Below are 27178 nucleotides of genomic sequence, written 5' to 3'. Positions count from 1 at the left end.
TTGAACCCAGGAGGCAGAGGTTACAGTGAGCCGAGATCATGCCACTGCACTCCAGCCTGGATGACAGAGTTAGACTCCATCTCAAAACAAACAAAACACTAGTACAAGTGAACTGAGTTGAAGACTCTTGTCTTGGGACATCTCCCTTCCCTTTCCCTGTTACCGCCTGTGATCCTACTCACGCTCTCACTGCCCCCTGAAATCTCACCAACATGGGGCATGACTTACCAGCTTTCACTTCATTCAGACGATCTTCTGTCATTCTGCTCTCCATGCAGGGGACCAGGGACCCTTGAGCATAATCCAAGAAGTGAGTGCATTTGTCTTCTGACTTCGACCCCACCCCACCCCATCCTTGGACCAGAGCCCCTCAGAGCTTTTCCCATTATCTATCAGCCCTACACATAGGACATGAAACTTCATCTGGACCCTGGGACTGATTCCCCAAGAGGAGTCCTGGGAAGGATGGCTGGTCCAGAGGGCAGGATGGCACCAGGATAGGGGAAGACCATTCTAAAAGCCTGGCACCCAAAGGGAGGCATCCACACAGGTGCTGGAAGGGCTGAAACAAACTGGAGAGCAGGCAGAGCCCTGGCAGCAGGATGAGTTATGCCAGGGCAGGTTACCTATGAACATGACTGAGCACTTCCGGAGGGAGGCCCGTGAGTTCTTGGCATACTCCAGGCTCTGGCTGAGGAATACGAAGGCACTGTCTTGGTGGGTGTTCACCTAGGACAAAGAGAAACCCCAAAAGTGCTGGACCATTGGAGGAACTAATTGCCCATCCACCCTTCTTGAAGCAAGGAATGGTGACCCTTGTCCCCTGCCTCCTAAACACATCTGCTCCCTCAGCATGAGCCTCCCAGAGGCCAGGGCTTGTCTCTTCTTCGCTGATTACAACAATCACATCGATGATCTTCCTGCCTTGGGTGTCTCCTCTTCCAATTTATCCCCCTGCTGCAACCAGAGGGAAAGTTCTAAAATGCAGATCCAGCCAGAGATGGGAATGGACACGGCACATGAGGGACATAGGTAAGGAGACAGGTTGACCAGGGTGAAGGATTCAAGGTATAGAGCAATGGGGATAAACTGGAGAATTAGGGGGTCTTAAAAGCCAGACAGAAATAGGGCTTACTTGTGCATTAGGAAACAGGAAGGCAACATTTATTCATTCCTAATAGGACAGTGAGAAAGCCATGTCTTGGGTAAGATAGTCTGACAGTGGGAGTCAGGATGGATTTGACAGGTAGAAAGTGGGAGACAGTTGTCCAGCTAAGGAGCCATTGAGGGAGATGATGAGAAATCTGATCTGATCACTCTCCTGTTGATGACCTACATATATCAAGGTCTAAGCTCCTAGGCCTGTCATGCAAAGCTTCATGATCATGTTCTGGGTCTGACCTTCCTTCCAAGTCTCAGCTCCTTCCACTGACTCCACCTCTCGTACCCACCATGCTGCACTCCAAGGACATGGCCAGCTATCCCCAGATCTGCACCTTCTACAAGAAATTCTTCCTATTTGGAGTGCCCTTCCCACTCTTCTTCACCTCATAAATTCCCTCATCCTTTGAGCCTCAGTTCAGATGCCACCTCCTCCATGAAGCCTTCCACAGCCCTTAGACAGAGCTCCATCCCCCCCACCCTTGATGCTTCTAGCAGATCTTGCTCATCCTTTGTCGTGACACCTATGACACTGTGTTGTAATTATTTATACTTATCTCCCTTCACTGTATCTGGAGCTCCCCCAAGAGAAGGGGCCATTTCACTCAGCTCAGAGTCTCAGCACCCTGGACAGGGCCTGGCTTGCAGCAGGTGCCCAAAAAATGCCAGATAAATGAACAAATGGATGAATAGGTTACCAGCGCCTTCTTAAAGCTTAGCCTGGAGGTTGACCTTTAAATGAACAAAGCTTTTGATGGCCTGAAGAGCAAAGAACAAACTGAAGACCCAGAGGGGTTTAATGTGGAGGTCACAAGCTGGCAGCCATGGGGCCACAGTATCTTGCAGAGCAATCATAAGCACAGTGTTTAAAATGAGCTATGTTGAGTGCTAATTTATGTCTTATAAAAATGTAGATTTCTGGGCAGGTGTGGTGGCTCACGCCTGTAATCCCAGCACTTTGGGAGGCCAAGGCGGGTGGATCACCTGAGGTCAGGAGTTTGAGACCACCGGTCTGGCCAACATGACAAAACTCTGTCTCTACTAAAAATACAAAAAAATTAGCTGTATGTGTTGGTGCCTCAGGAGGATGAGGCAGGAGAATCGCTTGAACCCAGAAGGCAGAGGTTGCAATGAGCCAAGATCGCACCACTGCACTCCAGCCTGAGTAACAGAGTGAGACTCCATCTCAAAAAATATATGGTTTCTAGCTTTTCTTGTGAAAACAGAGGACCTGGCAAGAGAGGGGCCTGCACGGTGAGCTTGAGCTCTCCCCTCTACCTTCACCGGGGCCTGAGCTCCAGGTTGCTCAAGGACTACCACTTCCACACTGCTCACAACTATCTGCCTGGTCACTGGCCACTGTCAGCATTTGAACTAATGGCCAAGCACTTCCTCTAGACCTCTTTTTCCCACTGGAATGTGATGGTAATATCATTAGACCCTCAATTGCAGACGCTCTGAGCATTACTGATAACGGTGGTGGCCAAGAGCTTTTCTCAGTCCAGTGACAGTCTGTGACTTTGTATATTTATGTTAGATTGATGTGGGGAGAAATGGACTCCTCACTCAGATGTCCCTTCACACGGGAGGGATTTATTCCTCCAGCTCTGAGCGGAGAATGGCCTGGCCCAAAGCCAAGCCCTTCCCAGGGTGACTGGCATCCAGTGACAGAGGATCACAGGAGTGTAAAGACCCGACCCCTGGGCCAAATCTGGGAATCTCATGGCAGTGTTGGCTGAGACTTCCGCTGAAGCTGCATTGCAAGTTGACTCCTCCCTTTGATACTCCTGTTCCTTCTCCTCCCTCCCATGGGTATGGGTCCCAATATGCTCACCCCTTCGTATGCTTACTGCTGCTCACGACAACAGGGAAGTAGATTGAGACTGTGGGCAAAGCCTCCCAAATGTCACGTGGAGCTGCAGAGCTGGATCCTGCAGAGCTGTGCTTCACTCTGTGTGTGTGTGTGTGTGTGTGTGTGTGTGTGTGTGTGTGTGTTGGTTAAATAAGTTTGGGAAACCATTATATAAACAACCATGAACATATTTCCTCAGCACCAAACATCTCAGAGCCTTTAATAAGCAGGTGTCGTTGTGAATCCCCAAGAGGAAGATGACAGTGCAGTATTTCCCAAACTTACTTGTCTTCAAACTTCTTTTCCTCCCTCTGGGGCATATTTTATGAGACTGGTGTTACAGGGAATACACTCTGGGAACTGATGTTGTATAAAAGGAGCCGGTGCAGCCCTTGGAGCAGGGATATGATACAGGCAGACTTGTGTTTTAACAAGACCATTCTGGTGGCCTGGGTGGGAAATGGATTGGAGGGGATGATGTTAAAGGCTGGGAGACCCCTTGGGTGGCTGGACCAATAGCCCAACAAAGGGGTGTTCGTGAGCCTTTGGTCTCCCCCAGTCACCCATTGCCCCTGAATTAAGGACAATGATGGCGGCGGGGTGGGAGAGAAAAGCAGATTCCAAGATACTCGGGTTATTTAAGATTGATCAAATGTGGAGGGTGAGGGAGACGAAGGAGTTCAAGATGATTCTAGGTTTCTGCCTGGAGGATCTAGAGGGAAAGGGAGGAATTGAAAGGAAAAGGTGCAGGCTCAAAAGAGACAAACTGAGCTTGAAGTGCCAGTGATTATCGTGGTAGGTGTGCAGGAAGCCACTGAACAGGGGACACTAGAAGTCAGGAGAGAAGCCAGAGGTAGAAATGAACATTCCAGAGCCAACAGCTTGTAGTTGGTCATGGAAACAGGATGCTGGTGGAAAAAGAGGGAAGAGAGACACAGAGTTCCCCACCTCTGCCACGCTTGTAAGCAACCACTGTACTCCCTGGAGCACTCACAAGGTACTTGCAAATTTTGGCCACGGTCTGTGGCTGGTTGTCCCAGGGCTTCCGGCTGTACGCTCTTTTTGGCAACTCCCAAGCCATGAAGCAAGAACAGCGGAACAGGGTCTTCACACATTTCTGGGAGTCAACAGGAAGAAAGTATCAGAACTGTGGACAGCCGGACTGTGGTCCAGAAAAAGGGATTTTGAAAAATTAATTTCTATTTGAAATGGTATGAGTGAAGCTGACCATTTTTAATTTTTAAAATTACTATTATTTTCTTTTTCTCTGGCCCTTGATTTAGGACCTTTTTCTTTTTTTATACATCAGCTATGGCCAGAAGCTGGCCATATTGAGGAAGAATCCTGATGTGGGCACCTTTGGAAAACAGACCTGGTGGGACATAAATAACTGTCCCCAGGATTGTTTACAATTCTGGCGTGGTTAACGTAAAGGGAGGTGCGCCCACAGGGTGCGAGGGAAAGGTAGAGGGCCCAGGGCCCATGCACACTCACCTGGCTCACCTTGGCATTGCCCTCCTGCATGGTCAGCAGTAAGGGCACCAAGGTGCTGACCAGCTGCTCCTCCACGGCCTGGGTGCGTGGTGCCCGGAGCTTCTGGACCACCTTCCCATACAGGTTGATGCAGGAGGAGCGCACGTCCTCTCGTGACTGGGGGAGACCAAAGGCTCAGAGAGGGTCCCTCCTCTAGGAGGCCACTCAGTACAGCTGATCCAGAGCTATTGTTCCCCTCATGCAAGACTAGGTCTGGAGCTCTCCACACTCTTCCCAGCCAGGCCCCCACTAACCTAAAAGGCACCTGAGTGCTAAGTAGGAAAATGCCTCCCTCCCCTCCTCTGCTAGGACTGTTTAAAAAAAAACTGGCCAGCTGCTGTGGCTCATGCCTATAATCCCAGCACTTTGGAAGGCCAAGGCGGGAGGATCATGTGAGTCCAGGAGTTCAAGACTAGCTTGGGCAACATAGGGAGACCCCCATCTCTACAAAAAATACAAAATTAGCTGGGCATGGCGGTTCATGCCCACAGTCCCAGCTACTAAAGAGGCTGAGGTGGGAAAATTGCTTGAGCCAGGGAGGTCGAGCTGGGATTTTGCCACTGTACTCCAGCCTGGGTGACAGAGCAAGATCCTGTCTCAAAAAAAAAAAAAAATCCCCCTCTAGATGAACTAGTCACAATAAAATGACCCTCTCTTGGGAGACTTGATTATGAAAGAAGCGCTTCCTCCATCAGAACCAGTTAGAATAAGGAAACTACAAAAAGATGTGTACCTTTTTGTACAGACAAAGTGCCTCCCCGTGGGCTGTCCCAACCCTGCCCAGGTCCCAATGGGGACATAGGAGGCATTGCAGCCACTGAGGGAGTAGAGGACCCCTCTCGATCCCTCCCGCGCCTTCACTCTGTGGGATCCTCACGTCGCTGAAGAGCAGCAGCAGGATCTGCAGCATCTCCACATAGACCGTGCTGTCCATCAGCTTCCGGTCCCACCCCTTGAAGACAGCCTTGAGGTTGTGGACCGCTTCCACCACCAGCATCCCATCCACATTCTTCAGCCCCTTCACCATGGAGGGCAGGAGGGCCTGCACCTTGGCAGTCTGTGGGACAGGAGCATTTGGGATGGGGCTCCTACCTGTGCTAGCAAGTAGGAAGAGACCCAGCCTCTGCTCCACTGAAATGAACTGGGTGGCCCAATCCCCACCCCGAGGCCTTGGCCTATTCCACCGGCCTGGAATACCCTCACCCAACCTCTTGCTGCTCCTCGAAGCCCTCTTTGGCCTGACTGCCTCCTTAGCCAGGACCCTGAAGCCCTTTGCTGTCTACCCTCTTCCTTGGCTCTAGGTAAATGCCATGCTGGGTTGTTAGCTTTGAGTCTACGTCCTGTCCTTTCATAGCAGCCACATCATGAGCTGCAATGGTGGCTGGTAGAGAAAAACAACGCACTTCTGAAAATGCTAATGATGCACCGACAATCTGGGCCTCAGTTTCCTGATCTGTAAAAGAGGAATACTTGGCTGGGCGTGTTGGCTCATGCCTGTAGTCCCAGCATTTTGGGAGGCCAAGGCAGGTTGATCACCTGATGTCGGGAGTTCAAGACCAGCCTGACCAACATGAAGAAACCCTTTCTCTACAAAAAATACAAAAAATTAGCTGGGTCTGGGGCACATGCCTGTAATCCCAGCTACTTGGGAGGCTGAGGCAGGAGAATCACTTGAACCCGGGGAGGTTGTGGTGAGCCGAGATCGCTCCATTGCATGCCAGCCTGGGAAACAAGAGCAAAATACCATCTCAAAAACAAAAGGAGCACTTGTGCCACCCTTTGCCCTTCCTATACATACTGCCTTTAGAATCATTGTGAAAAACCTAGATTAGAAATTATTCAAAAGGAATAAAGTATATAGATTTTTTTAAGGAATATATTTTACAGATGGGGCAACTGAGGCTGAGCTAGAAATGGTCTCTGATTCCAGCTGCAGGCTTCTGAGGGAATATGACGGACAAACTCTGTTCTTTCTCCAGCCCAGTACCTGGCTGGGCCAGGCTTTCCTCTGCCTCCCACTCACCTTATCAGTCCTGCGTGCCAGGATGCCCAGGCCTCGGATGGACAGCACCTTCATGATGGGGTCACGGTGGCTCAGGCCTTCTGCCATCCGCCCCAGAGAGTACTCCTCGGGGATCCGGCGCACCTGCTCCATCTGGAGGAGCTGTGGGAGCAAAGGGTCATTACTCCCGAGGCTGAGGGGGGCAGGGCAGGCCCCGGCTTCCCATGTACTGGGAGTGCACATTGGATACCCAGGCTCAGCTCTGCCTGGAGCTTCAGACTTGGAAAACTGACAACCAAAAGATTGCTAGAAGTCTCTGTCTGATGTCCATCAGCACCACATGGCAAAGCCGAGTGTGTCACTCTCCAGCTCCGAGCCCCTGTGACTCCCTGTTGTTGCCTTTCCCATCGGCCCTGCCTGCCCCGTGCCTCATTTCACAGCAGCATGCCCACCCTCCAGCCCACACCCTCACCACCAGCCAGCCAGCTTCCAACCACGCTGTCCCATTCCCTGAATCACTCAGGCTGTTCCACCCTTTCTGTGCTAGCAAAATGCCCTTCTGCTGGGATGCCCACCTCTACTCTGACCCCTCCACCTCCCAGGGCTCCATCCAAAACTCAGAGCCTTCAAGCTAGTCTTGACTTTGCCCCTGGCCTCATTTAGGCTGACTGCCTCCTTCCCTGGGCCCCTCAGTGCCCTGGACTTCCTCCTGAGGCGACACCTGGAAACCTTCCGTGCCTCCATCCACCTTCCCTATCCAGCAGGGGGCTTCCCCAGGACAAAACCTGAATTGTTCCTCCTCGGGTCCCTGTTAACTAACATTAACTCTGGTGTGGAATATGTGTTCAGGGGTTGCATGCTGCATGAGTTCAGGTCCAACAGGAAACTTGGCTCAGGCCCGGTGTGGTGGCATGTGCCTGCAATCCCAGCTACTCTGGAGGCTGAAGTGGGTGGGTCACTTGAGGTCTGGAGTTTGAGACCAGCCTGGGCAACATAGTGAAACCCACATCTCTACTAAAAACACAAAAATTAGCCAGGCATGGTGGCACACACCCCAGCTACCTGGGAGTCTGAGGCAGGAGAATCACTTGAAACCAGGAGGTAGAGGTTGCAGTGAGCCAAGATCACACCACTGCCCTCCAGCCTGGGCGACAGAGAGAGACTTCACCCCAAAAAAGAAAGAAAGAAAAAGAGACCAGTAGAGGTGGCTCACACCTGTAATCCCAGCACTTTGAGGGGCTGAGGTGGGTGGATCACCTGAAATCAGGAGTTCAAGACCAGCCCAGCCAACATGGGGAAACCCCGTCTCTACTAAAACTACAAAAATTAGCCCAGCATGGTGGCACGTGCCTGTAATTCCAGCCACTCAGGAGGCTGAGGCATGAGAATCACTTGAACCCGGGAGGTGGAGGTTGCAGTGAGCCGAGATGGCGCCATTGCACTCCAGCCTGGTGACAGAGCAGGACTCCATCACAAAAAAAGAAAAGAAACTTGGCTCCTTTCCTCCTTAGGAGTACCCTCCTCCTATAGTCCCCGTGGCAGGGGTAGCACTACCAGCACCCCCATCATCCAAGCTGCACACCGGCCTCACCCTCATCCCCCTCCTCTCCCTCACCACCCTCCCCACCTACAGCAGCCAACAGGTCTTGGATGGCTGCTGGGGTCCCCTCATAAACACTTCTCCCCTCTGTGCCCTTGCCTGACATCTCCTGTGACTGTGGAGCCCATGTGTCTGCATGTGGGAGGAAAGAGCTAGAGAGAGGCAGAGCTGGAGGAGAGGCAGGACAGGTCACCAGGGCAGGAGGCGGAAAAGGAGGGGCTCCACCCATCCCCCACCCTCCACCCATTTACACCACCAATATTCAGGCCTGCTGTACACCGCCTCTGGGCTGGGCACTGGAGACACAGAAAACAGTCACAGAACTCTAAAGGCAATTTAACTGACTCACAGAGAGCACTTCCTATGTGCCAGGCACTGTTCTAAGAGGAGTCCGAGGAATGCTGGGGACAAGTTAAACCTAGAGTCCCTGACCTTGCAGTGGACACGGGAATGCCCCATAAGGTCTGGCAAGATCCAGCCTTCCCCGTCTCCCTCAAGAACCTGTGTGGCTGCCACTCACAGACTTAGAATACCTCTCCCAAGAGGCTGACCAAAATAAAGGACCATGTCAGGCAGGCTTGTTCTGAATTTCTCTGGACTCTCTGAGCTCTGTGACCTTGAAAAAATACGCCTTAACTCACCTAAGCATGAGTGTCACGATTCCTTCTCTGCGGAGTTGCTGTGCGGATTAGTGAGATAACATTTGAAAGCCTGGAAGAAATGGAGCTTTCCCTTTCTTTTTCCCTCACCATGGTCAGGGAAATTGGAGTTAGAACTGGGTGGAGCTGGGGCTGGAACCCAGGACTCCCAATTCCAAGGCCAGGTTTGTTCTCCCCGGAGGTGACACATTTTGCTGGTACCTGCAGGGCCAGGCAGTATTTATTCAGGCACTCATTCATCCATCCCATTCCCACTTCTTGGGGCCCTCCTAAAGCTGGACCTGGGAATGCAATGCCAACATGACATGGTCCCTTCTCCCAACTCACAGCTCACCTGGAGAGGCAGAAAAGATGACAAAAGTACCTAGGATGCCCATGCTGCCTCCTGTTCATTTGGCGAACTTTACTTACCTGTTAAGGCTCAGCTTAAATGTCACCTCCTCCAGGAAGCCTTCCTTAACTTTCACACTATCAAAGCAGACAGTGAGCCTCTTGCCTCTAAGCCTCACTATACAGGCCCTGGTGATAGCGCAGACCTGCCTCATGACAACCATCAGGTCACAAGAACTACGCAAGCCAAAAAGCGGGTTTTACACTGTCAGTCAGCAGACAAATGGATAAACAAAATGTGTCATGTACATGCAATGAAATATTATTCAGCCTTAAAAAGTAAAGAAATTTTCGCCAGGCATGTCAGCTCACACCTGTAATCCCAGCACTTTGGGAGGCCAAGGCGGGCAGATCATTTGAGGTAAGGAGTTCAAGACCAACCTGGCCAACATGTGGAAACCCCACCTCTACTAAAAATATGAAAATTAGCCAAACATGGTGGCACTTGCCTGTACCCCAGCTACTCGGGAGGCTGAGACAGAAGAATTGCTTGAATCTGGGAGGTGGAAGTTACAGTGAGCTGAGATCGCGCCACTGCACTCCAGCCTGAGCAACAGAGCAAGATTCCATCTCAAGAAAAAAGTAAGAAAATTCTGACACATGCAGCAACATTGATAAATCTTGAAGACATTATGTTCAGGGAAACAGCCAGACACAAAAGGACAAATACTGTATGCTTTCATTTCTATAAGATACCTAGAATAGGCAAATTCGCAGAGGTGGAGAGTAGAGTAGGGTGACTAGGGGTTGGGGGAGGCGGAACGGGGAGTTTGTGCTTAGTGGGTGTAGAGTTTCAGTAGTGAAAGATAGAGAGGTTCTGGAAATGGATGGCGGTGATGGCTGCATAAGAATATAAATGTATTAATGTCATTGAACTGGACACCTGGTTAAAATGGCAAATTTATATGTACATTTTACCACAATTTTTTAAAAACTAAAAGGAAAGGGGAGGGTTTTAGAGCCCAAATGTCTGGCTTTGAATCCTGGATCTGCCGCTTACAAGCTGTGTGGTCTTGGGAAAGTTTCTTAAATCAATGCCTCGGGTTTTTTTCTCTAAAATGGGGCATGGAATAGTATCTGAGTCATAGGATTAGTAGGAGACAAAATGAATCAGTGTGTAAAGCTCCTAGGGCACGCTTGGAAGATAGTAAGTGCTCAGTAAATATTAGCTATTATTACTAGCACGCCTCTCTCTTCTGGGTCTGTCACTACCAACTTCTCCTGACTCATCTCTCCCCAGCACCTCCCCAATGCACACTCAGCTGAGCTGTCACTTCCTCCAGGAAGCCCCTCCTCCCTGATCCTTACCTCCCTCCCTCAAGTCACTTGTCTCCCCACACAGCCTGGAAGGCCCCATCATAGCCCAAGTTATTCACTGGCACCATCCCCAAGTTATAACTGGGGTGTCCTCTGTGTCCCCTGCCACACGAAGAATTCCTTGAGGGCAGAGTAGAGTCAAGTTCACGTTTATATCTCTGGCACCTGACACACAGAGGTATCCAGCAAAGGCTGGTGGTTGCCTGGGTCCTCCTAGGGAAGTCTGGTTAAGAGTGGAATGGGGTAAAGGGCGGAGAGACAGGGAGGGGAGGAAGGGAGAGCAACAGGGTCATCGTAGTCAAGAGGAATCATGCCCATGGGAAGGCCTTGTGAACTGTGAAGTGTGTTTACATAGGAGAAGTGAGTGTGTTGTGAACCGAGGCCCAGCAGGAGCCCCGCTGCACGCCCGCTGCCCCGGTTGGTACCTCCACGAAGAAGGCAGTGGCCGTTATCTTGTGCTTCTCGTCGCCTCGATCCAGGAGCGGGATGAGCAGGTAGAGGATGCGGCACAGCTCCTGGCAGGAGTACTGCACCATGGCCCTGGGGGTGGGAAGGGGGAGCACTTCCTCAGGTCTCCAGCCTCAGGGGCACCTGCCGGGTAGGGTTGCTTGTGACACTGGAAATCCTGGGTAAGCCAGGTTCACCTGGATTCCTGCGTTCCCAGGATTTTCTACCTGGGTGGGATCTCAGAGGTCATCTAGTTTAACTGCTTCATTTTACAGATGAAGAAACTGAAGCCCAGAGGGGGAAAGAGACTTGCCTAGGGCACAGCACACATCAGTGAGAGAGACAGGCTGAAGGCCCTCAACCGCACAGGACCATGTCAGGCCGCAGAGAGAGGAAGGAGAGGATGTGAGCCCACTCGCCAAGCACCAAGCAGCAGGCCCACTTCACATTGTGACTACACCCGATCCTTCCAAGCAGGTCACTATTATTATCCCCATTTCATAGACGAGGAAACAGAGGCTCTAAGTGTGAACTGCCTGTGGTCACAGAGCTAGAAAATGGCAGGGCTGGAGCTCCAGCCAAGGGCTCGTATTCCAGCTGCCTTGTTCATTCTACTAAACCAGTGGTCCTCTAAGTGCCACCCCCACCCACCCAGAGTATCAGCATCAGCTGGGAGCTTCTTAGAAGTGCGCCATCCCAGGCCAGGCACCGTAGCTCACACCCATCCACTTCAGGACGGTGAGGCAGGCAGATCATTTGAGGTCAGGAGTTTGAGATCTGACCGATCAACATGGTGAAAACCCGTCTCTACTCACAATACAAAAAAATTAGCCAGGTGTGGTGGCACATGCCTGAAATCCCAGCTACTTGAGAGGTTGAGGCAGGAGAATTACTTGAACCCAGGAGGGCAGAGGTTGCAGAGAGCCAACATCAGGCCACTGTATGTTGCCTGGGAAAATCCTGGGAACACAGGAATCCAGGTGAACCTGGCTTACCCATCAGGCCTGGCGGACAGAGTGAGACTCCAGCTCAAAAAACAGGTGCACCATCCTAGACCTACTAAGCAGGAACTGTTAGAGCAGGGGCACAGCAACCAACGTCTTAATAGGCCCAGCAGTTGATTCTGTTGCACACTCAAGTCTGAGGAAGACTGCATTGTGCACCATCAATCAGTGAACCCACTGCAGTCTGGCAAGCACGCATGGAGTCTGGAATGAGACAGCTGGGTTCAAATCCTGACCCCAGCAATAGCTGTGTGACCTGGGGAAAGACATAATTTCTCTGGGCTTCTGTTTCCTCATGTGTAACGCTGGGATAATAATGGTACTATTTCACCAGGGGCCATGGCTCAGGCCTATAATCCTAATGCTTTGGGAGGCCAAGGCAGGTGGATCATCTGAGATCAGGAGTTTCAGACCATCCTGGCCAACATAGTGAAACCCTGTCTCTACTAAAATACAAAAATTAGCCAGGCATGGTGGTGGGCGCCTATAATCCCAGCTATTCAGGAGGCTGAGGCAGGAGAATCACCTGGACTCAGGAGGCAGAGGTTGCAATGAGCGGAGATTGCCCACTGTACTCCAGCCTGGCAGCAGAGTGAGACTCTGCCTTGACATAAATAAATAAATAAATAAAGGGTAATAAAAGTGCTATTTCATTGGTCATGGTGAGGATCAAATGGGATCATCCATGTGACGGCTCTCTGCATGGTGCCTAGAGCATAGTAAGTGCTCAACAAATGTGATCGTATCCTGAGACCCTGGGGAAAGCACCACCAGGAGCACTCAGGGTGCGGAGCTAAGAAGCAGGCGCTCCTGCAGGAGGCACAGCATTGGAATCAATTGCTTCCTCTTGACTCCATGGGAAGCTGTGCGTGGCCCGGGGAAGAGCTTTGGTCTGGGTCAGCAGGTAACCAAGTTCCGCCACTTCCTGCCTGTGTGACACATGACAATTCCTCTCCAGACTTGGCACGTTCCTGTGCAAAATATGTGTTAATCATCCCTCCCGCACCAGTTACTATAACTATACTAAAAAATTAGCCTGTGTAGAGCTCTTACCATATGCCAGGGGCTGTACAAAGTACTTTTTTTTTCAGGCTGGAGTGCATGGCGCAATCTCAGCTCACTACAACCTCTACCTCCTGGATTCAAGCGATTCTCGTGCCTCAGCCTCCGGAGTAGCTGGGACTACAGGTGCATGCCACCACACCTGGCTAAGTTTTGTATTTTCGTTAGAGATGGGGTTTCACCATGTTGTCTAGGCTGCTCTTGAACTCCTAACCTCAGATGATCCACCTCCCTCAAACACCCAAAGTGCTGGGATTACAGGCATGAGCCACCTCGCCCAGCCCGTTCAGAGTACTTTAATTAATCCTCACCCCACCCTCAGAGGTAGGTCTGACTATTATTTCCATGCTATTGAGGGAGAGTGGAGACTCAGAGGCAAGTAACTTGCCCCAGGTCACACAGCTGGCAAGTGTCAAGCTGGGGCTCAAATGCAGTCAGGCCATTTCCATGGCCACACCTCAACCACTCGGTTACACTACCGTTTCTGTATTGGTAAGGGAACTAAACTCATAATGCAGTAAGGAAAGGAGCTCTGGGAGTGACCTAAGCATGCTACAACTGCCAAGGACCTCTGAAGAGTGAGTGCCGTCTTTTGCATTTGTACTGTCTACCTGCTGAGAAAGATAGCACCCTCCCAGTTGTGGAGAAGAGGCGACAGACGGAGCAAAGGGTCTTGCCCTGAGAAAGATGCAAACCCAAGTCCATCTGAAGATCCTGAGGTCCCCATCCTGCTCCCTCCCACCCCAACCCCAAAGTGGTCCTGGGCCTCACCTTGCCAGCAGGGCCACTCCGCGGTGGTGGCTCTCCGCCTGCTCCATGAGCTCCCAGCCACCCTGCTCCTCCAGAAACGTGGTCTCATAAGAGCAGCCCATCTTCAGCAGCAGGGTTTTCACCACTTTCACCACCCAGCTGCCAAGACAAGACAACTGAGACCTCACGCCTACCCGCGCTCTGGCAGGCCAGGCCTCCCTCCACCCCGGCCTCTCCTGCCATCTGGCCTGACAAACTGTTCTCCACCATGTTAGGTAGGGGCATTCAGTGTATTCCCAAAGGGTGACTTTTTACAAATAGTCATTAGCTTTTAGAACCAGAGAGGAAACAGAAGCAAAGTCTCCTCCCTATGACTACTGTGCTTTTACCCTTAGATTCCTCCCGAGCCTGTTTACTGGAGGGAGAGGCTGAACTGGGCTTTCCCAGGTTCCCAGGATCAGCCTCCCTCTCACCCTCCACTCCCCATGGGAGTGGCAGCAGCCTCTCTGCTCACTCTCAGTCTCCTATCTGGGCCGAGTCCCTCTCCAGCTCAGGACACTTAAGGAGTGATTCTCAAACTGGATGCCCAGCAGCAGCCCCTGGGGACCTTTTATGACTCTCCAACTGACCAGACTGGGGCTCCGGCCAGTGCTTGTCAAGCTCTGGAGTGAGCCAAAGAAGGCCTGGGAGGGTGCTGACATGCTACTTCCTCTATGCCTGGCAGGGCTCTACATGTTCATACATGTGATTTATACAAGTAGATGTATCATACAGAGGTTTGTAGTTTTACACACACACACACACACACACACACTCTCTCTCTCTCTCTCTCTCTTATTTTTTTTTAAGACGGAGTCTCACTCTGTCACCCAAGCTGGAGTACAGTGGCATGATCTCAGCTCATTCAACATCCGCCTCCCAGATTCAAGAGATTCTCATCCCTCAGCCTCCCAAGTAGCTGGGATTACAGACACCTGCCACCACGCCCAGCTAATTTTTGTATTTTCAGTAGAGACGGGGTTTCCCCATGTTGGCCAAGCTGGTCTCAAACTCCTGGTCTCAAGTGATCCTCCCACCTCCCAAAGTGCTGGGATAAGAGACGTTTGCCACTGCGCCCGGCCTATATACACTTTATTAAAATAAAAACTGAGACTATAAATCGTTCTACTATAAGGACACATGTACACGAATGTTCATTGCAGCACTGTTTACAATAGCAAAGACCTGGAATCAACCCAAATGCCCATTGATAATAGACTGGATTGGAAAAATGTGGCACATATACACCATGGAATATTATGCAGCAATCAGAAATGATGAGTTCGTGTCGTTTGTAGGGACATGGATGAATCTGGAGAACATCATCCTCAGCAAACTGACACAAGAACAGAAAATGAAACATCGCATATTCTCACTCATAGGTGGGTGATGAAAAATGAGAACACATGGACACAGAAAGGGGAGTACTAAACACTGGGGTCTATTGGGGGGAAAAGGGGAGGGCCAGTGGGAGGGGGAGGTGGGGAGGGATAGCCTGGGGAGAAATGCCAAATGTGGGTGAAGGGGAGAAGAAAAGCAAAGCACACTGCCATGTGTGTACCTACGCAACTGTCTTGCATGCTCTGCTCATGTACCCCAAAACCTATAATCCAATAAAAAATTTTAAAAAAATAAATAAATAAAAACTGACACTGTATAGAATAGAGCTTACATTTAAACCAAGTTTTCCAGAAACCTAAACATTTGCTGAAAGAGTTTACGGCACACTTTGTGGACATACCTCAGATGATACTGAGAGCTGGTGGCTCTCATGATTCAAAAGAAAGGCCTTAAGTAATCAGGTAATCCTCAGAAGTTTGCCCTTCGTTTTCATGTTTTTACTTTTGTAATAAATATTGATCCAGTGTGAAAATAAAAGCTTCTTCTGAGGGCAGAGCTTTTGGAATCATTCAGCCTCTGTGCCTATTCTTTGAAATGTGTGCTGTCAATGATAGCCCCCTACAGGCAATGCCTCCAGCATTCAGAGTTACAAACAAAAGGCAAGGAGAAAGACAGGCAGGCTCCCAACCTGTCCAATTCTCCCATGCCATTCTCCTCCCTCTTCCCCAAAACTGCAAGTACTGGCTGAATGGCTAAGCTGAGATGTACAAGTTTTTGTTTAGAGAAGAAAGGTTGTTGGGCCCCGTGCAGTGGCTCACGCCCGTAATCCCAACATTTTGGGAGGCCAAGGTGGGCCAATAGCATGAGGTCAGGAGCTTGAGACCAGGCTAACCAACATGGAGAAACCCCATCTATACTAAAAATGCAAAAAATTAGCTAGACATGGTTGTATCTGCCTGTAATCCCAGCTACTCGGGAGGGTGAGGTAGGAGGACTGCTTGAACCCAGGAGGTAGAGGGTTACAGTGAGCTGAGATCGTGCCATTGCACTCCAGCCTGGGTAACAGCAAAACATCTCAAAAAAAAAAGAAAAAAAGAAAGGTGTCTTCAAGTTCGGACATTAACACCTTCAGCTAAGACAGAATGAGCGTCCTGCCCATGTTCCTCCAGTGACGGAACCACCCTCCCCTCCCTTTGTGTCCCTACCTCCAGGGTCATCATTCGGGACACCTTCTCATAAACTGGCCTGGGCACAGATTGAGCTCTAAAGGTCAGAGGAATGACCTGACTTAGAGGTTCCAGATAGCCATGGCTTGGCCCACCTCCCAGGCCTCATTTGTGCGGTGTGATGAATATGTACTTAGACCAAAGCTTCTGAACTCAGAACTGCATCATTCAGAGTTCGTCCTCTCTGTCGTTTCACCTCACTCCCTCAATCAACTTCATGTTTTCACAAAAGTGATCCTAGGGAACCTAGGATCATTTCTGATCCCCTTCCTCCCGAGGCCTCCCCTCCCTCCCACCCTGACCCCAAGTGCCGGACCACGCTTCCCTGCCTTCTCATCCCACTCCCAAGGTTATACCTGAACCAACCCAAACGGCGCCTGTGCTGCTTGGTGAAAAAATAGAGTTGAAACTCTTGGGAGGAGGGCTGTGCTGTGGGTGGTGGGCAGCTCTGGTGGCCCCAGACACTTACTCTGCAATTTTACCCTTCTAAAAGGCTTTCTCAGCAGAGTGGAGCAAGGGACACCTTGAAATATTCATCCTCTGTCCCTGTGCTGGGATGCCAGAGCCAATGATTGATCTGACAAGGAGCTGCTTTCTTTTTTTTTTTTTTTTTTTTTGAGACAGGGTCTAGTTCTGTCACCCAGGCTGGAGTGCAGTGGCACAAACATGGCTTATTGCAGCTTTGACCTCTTGGGGTCATGCGACCCTCCTGCCTTATTCTTCCAAGTAACCGGGACCATACACCTGGCTAATTTTTTATTTTTTGGAGAGATGGAGTTTCGCCATGTTGCCCAGACTGGTCTCAAACTCCTGGCCTCAAGTGATTCTCCCGCCTCAGCCTCCCAGAGCACTATAGTTACAGGCATGGGCCACTGCACCCAGCTGGAGCTGCTTTAAAGGCCAGGGCTGCTGAAAGTTTCACCCTCCTGGAAGGCACAGAAATAGGGCTTCACAGGACAAGCTCTCAGGCCACTCCCCGCTCCTGCTTCAAACCTGAGACTGTTTGCAGAGGTAATTGTTGCACTCATTACCAGAGTCTGCCTCTCCTCTCGGGAGGAAGTGACCGCCTGTGTGTGCGGACACCCGGTGGAGCTATTCCACCTCATCACTACCGTCTGGAGCACCGCCAATTGGCTCCGGTGCCATAGCCGAGAGGATTCATTTCCCATAACAAATCACCACAACCTGGTGGCTCAGAACAACAGAAACATAATCTTTCGAAGTTCTAGAGGCCAGATATCAAAAAATCAAGGTGCCAGCCTGTGCCACACCCCTCTGAAGAGGCCAGGAGAGAATCCTTCCTTGCCTCTTCTGGCTTCTGGTGGCTCCCAGCACTCCTTGGCTTGTGACCCCATCACTCACTTTCTGTGTCTTCACTAGCCTTCTCCCCTGTGTCTGGGCCTCTCTTTGCCTTATAAAGCCACTTGGCATTGGATTCAGTGCCCATTTGGTTAATCCAGGAGGACCTCAACTTGAGATCCTTAATTATACCTGCAAAGACCCTTTTTCCAAATAAGGTCACAGTCATAGGTTCTGGGCAGACACGTCTTTTGAGGGCCACCATTTAGCCCACTACATTACATGGCTTTTCTAGCCCCTTTCAGCCTGACACATGCCTGCCTCTGCTTTTTCTGCCTCTGAGGCTGCTTCTGAGATGCCAAGGTGAGGTGGATACTTGGGCCCTCCTTCAGCATCTCAATGTCCTCAGCTGAGCCACGCCCTCTGCATTGGCAGGTCATACCTTTCATCACTCCAAGGTCAAGAACTCTTTCCCATACGTATTCCTCCTCCCCCGCCAGACCCTCCTTTTTTTCCCCCTTGTGTTTTCACCAGAGCCTGTCAGCTTTCTGGGTCAGCTTTCTGGGTGATGCTCGAGCAGGAGGGGAGGGAAACTGGCTGTGCTGCTGGCAATGGGGTCTTGCTGGGATGTGATCCTATCTGGTCCTCACAGCACACCTATGGGGCAGGAATCATTTACCCATTTCACAGGCAAGGAAACCAACAGCCAAGAGGTAAAACTCATTTTCCCAAAATACAACGTTCTAGGTGATGACATCAGGATTAAATCCAAGACCTTCAGACTCAAGCCCACCTACATGACTTCTTGCCCTCTGCCTCTCTAAATGCACCTTTCTGTACATAACACACAATAGAAGTCAAAGAAGAAAAGACCAATAAACTTGGCTACATAAAAATTAAACATTTTTGGGCTAGACGTGGTGGCTCATATAGCACTTTGGGAGGCCAAGGCTGGAGGATCACTTGAGCCTAGGAGTTTGAGACCAGCCTGGGCAACATGGTAAGACCCTATCTCTACCAAAAAAAAAAAAAATTTAAGACGGACTCTCTCTGTGACACCCAGGCTGGAGTGCAATGCCTGCAATCTCAGCTCACTGCAACCTCTACCTCCCAGGTTCAAGTGACTGTCTTGCCTCAGCCTCCTGAGCAGCTGGCATTACAGGTGCCCACCACCACAACTGGACAATTTTTGTATTTTTAGTAGAGATAGGGTTTCACCATATTGGCCAGGCTGGTCTTGAACTCCTGACTTCAAGCAATCTGCCCGCCTCAGCCTCCCAAAGTGCTGGGATTACAGGGGTGAGCAACTGCACCCAGCCTAAAAATTTTTTTCTTTTTAATGAGCTAGGTGTGGTGGCACATGCCTGTGGTGCCAGCTACTTGAGAGGCTGAGGTGGGAGGACTGCTTGAGCCTGGGAGGTCAAGGCTGCAGTGAGCCATGTTTGCACCACTGCACTCCATCCTGGGAAACAGAGTGAGACCCTTTCTCAAGAAAAAGAAGAAAAGAAATGGCCGGGTATAGTGGCTCATGCCTGTAATCCCCGAACTTTGGGAGGCTGAGGTAGGTTGATAACAAGGTCAGGAGTTGGAGACCAGCCTGATCAACATGGTGAAACCCCAATCTCTACTAAAAATACAAAAATTAGCGGGGTGTGGTAGTGCGCACCTGTAGTCCCAGCTACTCGGGAGGCTGAGACAGGAGAATTGCTAGAACCCAGGAGGCATAAGGTTGCAGTGAGCCAAGATCCTGCCACTGCACTCCAGCCTGGGTGACAGCACAAGACTCCATCTCAAAAAATAATAATAATAATAAAATAAAGTGTTCGGGCCTTGGATACAAACATAATATAAATAACATCTCTAGGGAGGAAGGAAGAAAAATTAAAGAGTCAGATCCTTGGGGAGGGCTGATTCTTCTCTGTGATCCAGACTAAGCACAGTGTATGATGCACGGAGCAGGTACTCAAAAACAGTTGTTGAATGAATTATTGGCTCTAATAAAAGTGTGCTTCTGTTTTCTCTTCTAGTCCCAAAGCTAATTTCTATTGATCGATTGCCCTGGAGACTTTTGGAGGCTCCGGATAGATGGCCCTTCCCACCACCAGGGACAGCAGGGTCAAGAGAGACGGCAGAGCATACCGCACAGGTACGAAGGCAGAGGGCTGTGTGTCCTTCTTGGTGTCCCTGGAAGGAGACATGCAGCCAGGCAGGTTGAGGCCGATGTGGTAATGGACCTGAACGAGCAGGGCCAGGAGCAGCTGGGGGTAGATGCGCCGCACACGGCCCATGCAGCTGTTGACAGACAGGAGCTCGCACAGGCCACTGGCTGCCTAAGGAGTAGAGGGGAGGCTGCTGGGACGTCCCGGCCCATCTTCCCAGCACTCCTGGCTGGAGCCTGGACTGCCTCTCTGGGAAGTAGCACCTGGGTCTTTGCTGTCGTCTGGCCCAGCCTGGGGAAGCTGGGATCCCCACCCCACAGCTCCAGACCTCTGGCTCTCTGGGTAGGCCCTGTCCCACAGCAAGGGCAACAGTCCAACCCTTAGTTTTGGTCCAGGGCTTTGATGTTTATGCAATCTGCAAAGAATGGTAAAGAATCTCGTTCTCATTTTTTGGGCTAGGAGACAAGACTCAGAGGGGTGAAGCTGCCAGGTCAAGGTCACCAGCCTCTTGGGGCAGAGGTAGAACTTGAATCCAGGTTTTCAGATACTGGCTATGGCATGCTCTGCCTCTTCTTCATTCACAACACAAGCATACAGAATGTGAGGGGCACAGGCTGGCCTCTTCGTCCTGGGCCATTACGCTATGCTGTCCTTATCCCCATCCCCATGAGGCCAACACCCAAGAAAAACAACAGCAGCCTTGAGCGAGAGCCTGGCTCAAGTGCCAGCTCTGCCCCCAAGGGCTGTCAACCACGGGCAGCTTCTCCACCTGCCAGTCCAGCTCTGGACCTGGCCTGGGCCCACCCTCATACTTGGCCCACCAAGTCCTCTCTAACTGCCAAGAGGGCAATACTAGGGGGTGGGGGGTGGATGACAGGCTGGAGTCACAGGACTCATGGCTCATTCTGGCTCTATCACTCACTGGTGCCTCTGAGCCTCAGGTCTCTGAAAAGTGGAGTCACTGGTCATCATCCAGCCAGCCCCACAGGAGTGTTAGAGCCTGAATGAGAGGGCAAAGGTAAGCATGCTTTAGAAATAAATGGTTTGAGCTGTGCCATTAAGACTCCATGCAGGCCAGGTGCAGTGGCTCACACCTGTAATCCCAACACTTTGGGCGGCCGAGGTGGGCAGATCACTTGAGGTCAGGAGTTTGAGACCAGCCTGGCCAACATGGCAAAACCTCTTCTCTATTGAAAATACAAAACTTATCCAGGCGCAGTGGCGAGCACCTATAGTCCCAGCTCTGCGGGAGGCTGAGGCATGAGAATCACTTGAACCCAGGAGGCGGAGGTTGTGGTGAGCTGAGATTGCGCCACTGCACTCCAACAACGGGCAATAGAGCGAGACTCGGTCTCAAAAAAAAAAAAAAGCCTCCATTCATATCTGGAAAGCATTTAACTGCAAAGTGAAAGGATCCCTGGCACATTTCCTCAGAGAAAAGTGCCCTAACATGGGCTGGATGAGAACAATGGATGGCAGTTAATTTGTACTTTACAGCTTAAGAAATTCTTCCACATACACTATCTCCCCTTTCTCAACAGTAAGATAGACAAAGCAGGCGTGATTACAGCCAGTCTTACAGATAGAAATACCAAGGCTGGAGAGGGGAAGTGACTGACCACGGTTCTACAGTGAGGCAGTGGCAGAGCTAAGGCAAGTCTCTCCGGCTCAAAGCCCTTGTACTTTCTCAGCAGCCCAAAGCTAATGATTACATCCAAAGAACACAGTCTGTGGTGTAAGGGAAAAGTCTCTAGTGATGTGCCACCCGGCTCTGCTCTTGGCTCTATCTTGCTCAAATAATTTATTAGAGTCATAAGATCAGAATGAGTTCAGGATTTATCCATGCTTAAACTATGCTTGCTGAACAAGAAGCACAAATCAGTGACTGAAGAATACACTAACATACACCAATTATAGAAGAAGATGAATGCCCAAATTACAAGGGAAGGAGTGTGGGTGCCTTATGCACAGAATTCAGAGCTAAAGGACAAAGGCAGAGAGATACGGAGGTGAAACACAGGATTTGGAAGCAGAAGACGTGCTGGGTTTGAGTCCTAGCACCACCACTGCCAGCTATGTGACCTTGGGGGACACGGAATGTCTCTGAGCAGGAGCATCCGCCTCTGTAATGGGATAATACCAGCCTCTCCTTCATCTACTGTATCTTTATTTGCTTTCCTCCACCAAAATGCCTGGCTGCTGCATCCCCAGAACCTACAAGTATGCTTGGCACATAGTATAGGAGGTGCTCACTAAACATTTGATGAAGAAATAAATCAGCCCAACAAAAACATTTGAGTGCTTACTATGTGCCAGGTGTATGCCAGATACTGGGGATATCGTGGTGAGCACAGCAGGACGGCATTGTCTTCATGCATGTCACAGATAAACCAAAGCATGGTCCACGGGATTGTCAAATCACAGCTGGGGTAAACTCCTCATACAAAATATGCGAAGCAAAATATACCATGGACAGATTTGACCAGGGTCAGGGAGTTCAAGGAGGACTTCCCTGAGGAAGCGATGCTGGAGTTGAGAGCCGACGGATGAGAAGTTAGCTTGGTGGAGAGCATCCTAGGTAGAGGAAACAGCATGTGCAAAGGCCCTGTGACAAGGTAGCATGGCTGAACTTCTGACAAAGACCCGTGAGGCTGGAGTATGGGGAGGCTGGCCAGGGATGCAGGGCCTTCACCACAGGTAGGAGCACTGTGTCACTCTCGGGGACAATGAAAAGCCATTAAGGGGCCAGGTGCGGTGGTTCACGCCTGTAATCCCAGCACTTTGGGAGGCCAAGGTGGGTGGATCACCTGAGGTCAGGAGTTCAAGACCAGCCTGGCCAACATGGTGAAACCCTGTCTCTACCAAAAATACAAAAATTAGCTGGACATGGTGGTGCACGCCTGTAGTCCCAGCTACTCAGGAGGCTGAGGCAGGAGAATCGCTTGAACCTGGGAAGCAGAGGTTGCAGTGAGCTGAGATTGTGCCACCGCACTCCAGCCTGGGGACAGAGCAAGATTCTGTCTCAAAAAAAAAAAAAAAAAAAGCCATGGAAGGAGCCGAGAAGAGGAGACGTGCATTTGTCAAATACTTTTTGGCTGCCGTACAGATTGGAGGGGCAGGAGTAGAAGCAGGAAGTAAGCAGGGGTATTCCCCAGCTGGCATGGTGGGGATAGAGGCAGACTGAAATCTATCTCTTTGGCCTGGCCAGCTTCCTGAATCAGAGCTGCCTTTCCCTCTGTGTTCCCTGGGTCAAGCTTGGAGTGTGACAGTAAGAAGTACTTAAACATTTTGTGCCACCTAAATGAATGAATGTGTGATGTCACATAACCTTCATCGCGGTCATATGAGAAAGATACTATTTCTATTCACATAGGTAGAAACAGCCTCGTAGAGGTGAAGTGACTTACCTAGGTCACAAAATGGTCATGCAGGATTTTTTTTTTAATAGAGAAGGGGTCCTGCTATATTGCCCAGGCTGGCCTCAAACTCCTGGCCTTAAGTGACCTTCTGCCTCAGCCTCCCAAAGTGCTGGGATTACAGGCATGAGCCACCATGCCCAGCCAAAACAAGGATTTAAACTGTCTGTGACTCCAAGTCACTCTGCTTCCACTCTTCAGGCTGCTGCTGTCACCATAGATAACACCATCATTGTCCAGTGAACCACAAACAAGAGTCAGAGCCAAACACCTGCCCAAGGCCACACAACTAGTTATGGCAGAGTGTGGTCCTGGAGGCCGGGTGTGCTGAGCTCAGCAGGAAGGAAGGAGAGGGGCAGGGCAGGACAGGCAGCAACAGGGGCTGGCCAACTGGGTGCTCACCGCCAGGGGCACAATGGAAGCCTGGCCCTTCTCAGTGACAGGCTTCTCCTTCAGGGTGCCCAGGAGCAGATCCAGGAGGTCTCGGACATCACAGCTGGGCTTGCACAGTATCAGCTGCCTCCACATATCTGCTCCATTGCTGAGAGGTCAGAGACGGGGATGATTAGTGGTGGTCAGGGCAGTGGGGCTCACCCAGCCTCCAAATGGTTTCGGGAGGGGGAAGCTCAGATGTCAATGAAATGACATCCACGGGCACACCTGCAAGGAATGGTCCAGAAAACACTCCCGAAGAGGCAGGGGCTAGAAGAATGAGAAACCCTCTTTCCTGGCCAGGCGCAGTTGCTCCCGCCTGTAATCCCAACACTTTGGGAGGCCGAGGTGGGTGGATCACCTGAGGGCAGGGGTTCGAGACCAGCCTGGTCAACATGGTGAAACCTCATCTCTACTAATAATACAAAAAATTAGCTGGGCATGTGGCGCATGCTTGTAATCCCAGATACTCGGGAGACTGAGGCAGAATAATCACTTGAACCCAGGAGGCGGAGGTTGCAGTGAACCAAGATCGTACTAGTGCACTCCAGCCTGGGCAACAAGAACGAAACTCCATAAAAACCTATTTCCCAGGTATCCTGCCAAGTGCTTTACATGCAATGTATTACTTCGGCAGAGATTAGCTGAGCATCTACTGTACACCAGGCCCTAGGCAAATCTTGGAGAATACTGATATGAAAAAGAATTCCAGGTACTCAAGATCACTGAATTCTCACAATAGCCCTCAGGTGAGCGTTGTTTTTCCCATTTTACTGATGAGGAATTGAGACTCAGAGAGGTGAAATTACCAGTCCAAGATTACACAGCTAATGAGCTTGCAGAGTCAAGATGTGGCCAGGTCTGATGTCTGCAAAGCCTGTGCTCATTCCTCTAACCAAGGAGCAGGAATCAGGGTGGTTGAGCAGCCTGGGGCTAGGATCCTGCACTTGTCACACAATATCAGGGAGCCCCTGCTCCCATCCCTTAGAAGGCAGTACATCAAGCAAGGAAAAGCATCTGCACCCCACCAAGTGCCAGCCTGCAGGCACTCCGATCACCTTTCCCCTTCTACAGAAGTGTTTCTACCCTCCATTCCCATTCCAGCTCTGTTCCCCTAGAAACCTGATACAGTATGGCAACTATGTTGCTAGGCAACATTACTTATGGTAATAATGACTCCACTGGTAAATTACATCTGGACTACAAGGAACTATAAATTAACTATAAGAACTGATGAGGACACTACAGCATTGAGCTTCCCGGGATGCGGTGACCCTTGTAACTGAGTTTTTCCCTGTGGGGACCCTGGAAGCAAAGCCAAGATGTAAAAGATACTATTCCCTGTGAGGCCTGTGCCATTTAAGCCAGAGCAGCTCCTATTCCCACCCTATGGGTCTCCTTCTGTCACACCAGAGCTTTCACCTGGGAGGCCCTAGAGACCAGCTCCTAGACTCAGGGCCAAGACTAGGGTAGGGAAAGTGAGACATCCAGGGTGCCAGTTTTAAGGAAGGCCTCATTCTCAGGCTCACACAAGCACAGACTTGGCGCTGAGACTGTCTCCTTAAATGTTGTGCCCTGGGTGCCTCTGTCTGGCCTGCTGTGGGGGCTGCTGAAAGGACCCCCACAAAGAGGAGCTCCTGACACTGCCCTGTCCCGTATGCTGACTGACAGATTCCAGGTGGGGCCCCAGTAGTCTTGTGAGTCTGACTGCTTAGTGGACCCAAGGTGGGGGGGAGAAAACCCTGGTGGGCAGTGCAGCCAGAAAGGGTTTAATTCTTCCAAGTGAGAGACTGGGATGTGCCAGCTGTGCCCTCACCATCCCGACTCATCTTCTTGGTTTCTATGAATGACACCAACTGCCCTTATTGGAGCACACCCCATTTGCACAGCTCTGCACAGTTCTTTGGCTCCCAGAAAACCACCCAAAGGTGTGGATCACTAACTGCCTTATTTTACTCATTCAAAGAAGACATGGAAGCATTTCCTGGGTTGGAAGGCTGAGGCCAGCCAGACCGACCTCCCCTGGCCACGAGCTCACTACTGACCACAGTCCCCTCTGCCCATCAGATCATGAACTCCCTGAAGACAGTGAGCATGGAGCACCTTCCACACGGCCCAGGCCCGAACAGGCACTCGGCGCCGCTGGCTGCCTGACTCTGTCATGACCACCCACCTGGGTGGGATTGCAGGGATGGTTTCCTTCTTTTGCCTATGGGGGGAAGAGAGAAAAAACGGGCTACCCAAGACCCACACAGCAGCTGGAGGCAGAGTCAGGATGGACACTCAGACGGACACTCAGACCCTCCTCTCAATGGCACTGTTAAAGAGCTCTGGGCTGGTAGTTAGACCTGAGTTTAGGTCTTCCATCATAGTGCTTGCTCAATGAGTACCTGGGGCAAGAAACTTCCCTAAGCCTCAGTTTCCTCATCTGCAGAGTGGGAATGTTGTGAGAATGAGAGACTGTGGGAATGCTCGGTGCTGACATCAGCAGTGCTCAGGAAGCACTTCGTGGTCATTGTAAGCACCACAGGTCACAGAAGAGGGGCCATCTGGGAGGGCCAGGGGTTTATCTGGGCGGAAGGGGGTCCCCAACTTGGGAGGGCTGCTTAAACCCTGTAAGATGCAGTTACTGGGAACTCATTCACTTGGTACCTGTCCAGTGGGAGGGGGCACATGAGCAGGGCCACCACGACCTCGGTCATGAAGGAACTGGCCAGGAGAGAGATGGGCAGCAGGGCCACCTCACGGGCCCGAGGCTCCTGGATGTGGCTCAGCTGCAGGTAGATGCCCTGCAGGATTTCCGGGATCTGGGGCACAGCAGGGGCAGTCATGAGCAGGTGGACAGCCCAGTGGAGAAGCCAAGGGAGGCATGGAGGCAGCAGGAAGGTGGGAGGAGGGAAGCGGGTGGCGGCCTAGAGAACAGGGAGAAGGCCCAAAGAAGAGAGAAGACGAGGCAAGCAGAGCACCTGCGCCCCGCTGGGAGCCAGCCGACACACCCTTCCCTACACACCCTTCCACCCCCAAACCCACCTCCACCCGCCACCAAGTCAGCTGAGTTCCTGCAGGGGTGGTAAGAGAAAACCTTCAAGGTGGGAGCACCTAGAACTCAGCCACCAGCATCCCTTCCCTCCCCCAGAGGTTAGGGGGTTCAGGTATCCCCCACTCTTCCCACTGTCAGGCAGGCCAGTAATGAGCAGGCCATGGGGGCTTCCAAGCCCCATTGACAGCTCAGTCCCTGCCCCCAGGAGGTCTTACCACCTCCAGCACCCTGTGGCGGTACCACTCCAGCACCCAGCTGAGCGTGACCTCCGAGGCCAGCTGCATCATCTCCCCGAAGTCCTTCCCCGGAGCCTCTGAGCTGCCTTTCAGCCCTTCCAGGGCTGCCAGCAGCAGGTCCTTTACCTGCTGGGGCCCCAGGAAGTCTCCAAATTCCTGAAACAAAGGTGCCAAGATCATGACACTGATGGGCAGCCTGAGCTTTGTGCACAG

At 51.1% G+C, this 27178-nt stretch overlaps 1 protein-coding gene across 13 annotated transcripts in view; it reads right to left on the bottom strand.

The window, feature by feature from the left end:
• The window catches only part of MROH7 (maestro heat like repeat family member 7), an 84393-nt gene that overhangs the window by 916 nt on the left and 56299 nt on the right, over positions 1–27178 (bottom strand). For 6 of the 13 annotated variants that reach the window (XM_054236285.2, XM_078331940.1, XM_078331941.1 and 3 more), the window contains 12 exons: positions 26945–27121; positions 26342–26601; positions 23660–23798; positions 19822–20012; positions 13799–13936; positions 10940–11054; positions 6570–6710; positions 5424–5603; positions 4508–4663; positions 4008–4130; positions 627–729; positions 229–291 (listed from right to left, as the gene is read on the bottom strand). In XM_054236285.2, the coding sequence (XP_054092260.1) occupies positions 229–291; positions 627–729; positions 4008–4130; positions 4508–4663; positions 5424–5603; positions 6570–6710; positions 10940–11054; positions 13799–13936; positions 19822–20012; positions 23660–23798; positions 26342–26601; positions 26945–27121 (1786 nt within the window). The remainder of the gene's footprint in view (positions 1–228; positions 292–626; positions 730–4007; positions 4131–4507; positions 4664–5423; positions 5604–6569; positions 6711–10939; positions 11055–13798; positions 13937–19821; positions 20013–23659; positions 23799–26341; positions 26602–26944; positions 27122–27178) is intronic. The other 7 variants (XM_078331943.1, XM_035251594.3, XM_035251593.3 and 4 more) reach the window with 4 other exon arrangements.

This window comes from Callithrix jacchus, chromosome 7, assembly GCF_049354715.1.
Source record: "Callithrix jacchus isolate 240 chromosome 7, calJac240_pri, whole genome shotgun sequence".
In the NCBI taxonomy this organism is placed as follows: Eukaryota; Metazoa; Chordata; class Mammalia; order Primates; family Cebidae; genus Callithrix; species Callithrix jacchus.
This window is presented reverse-complemented; position numbering and strand designations above follow the sequence as displayed.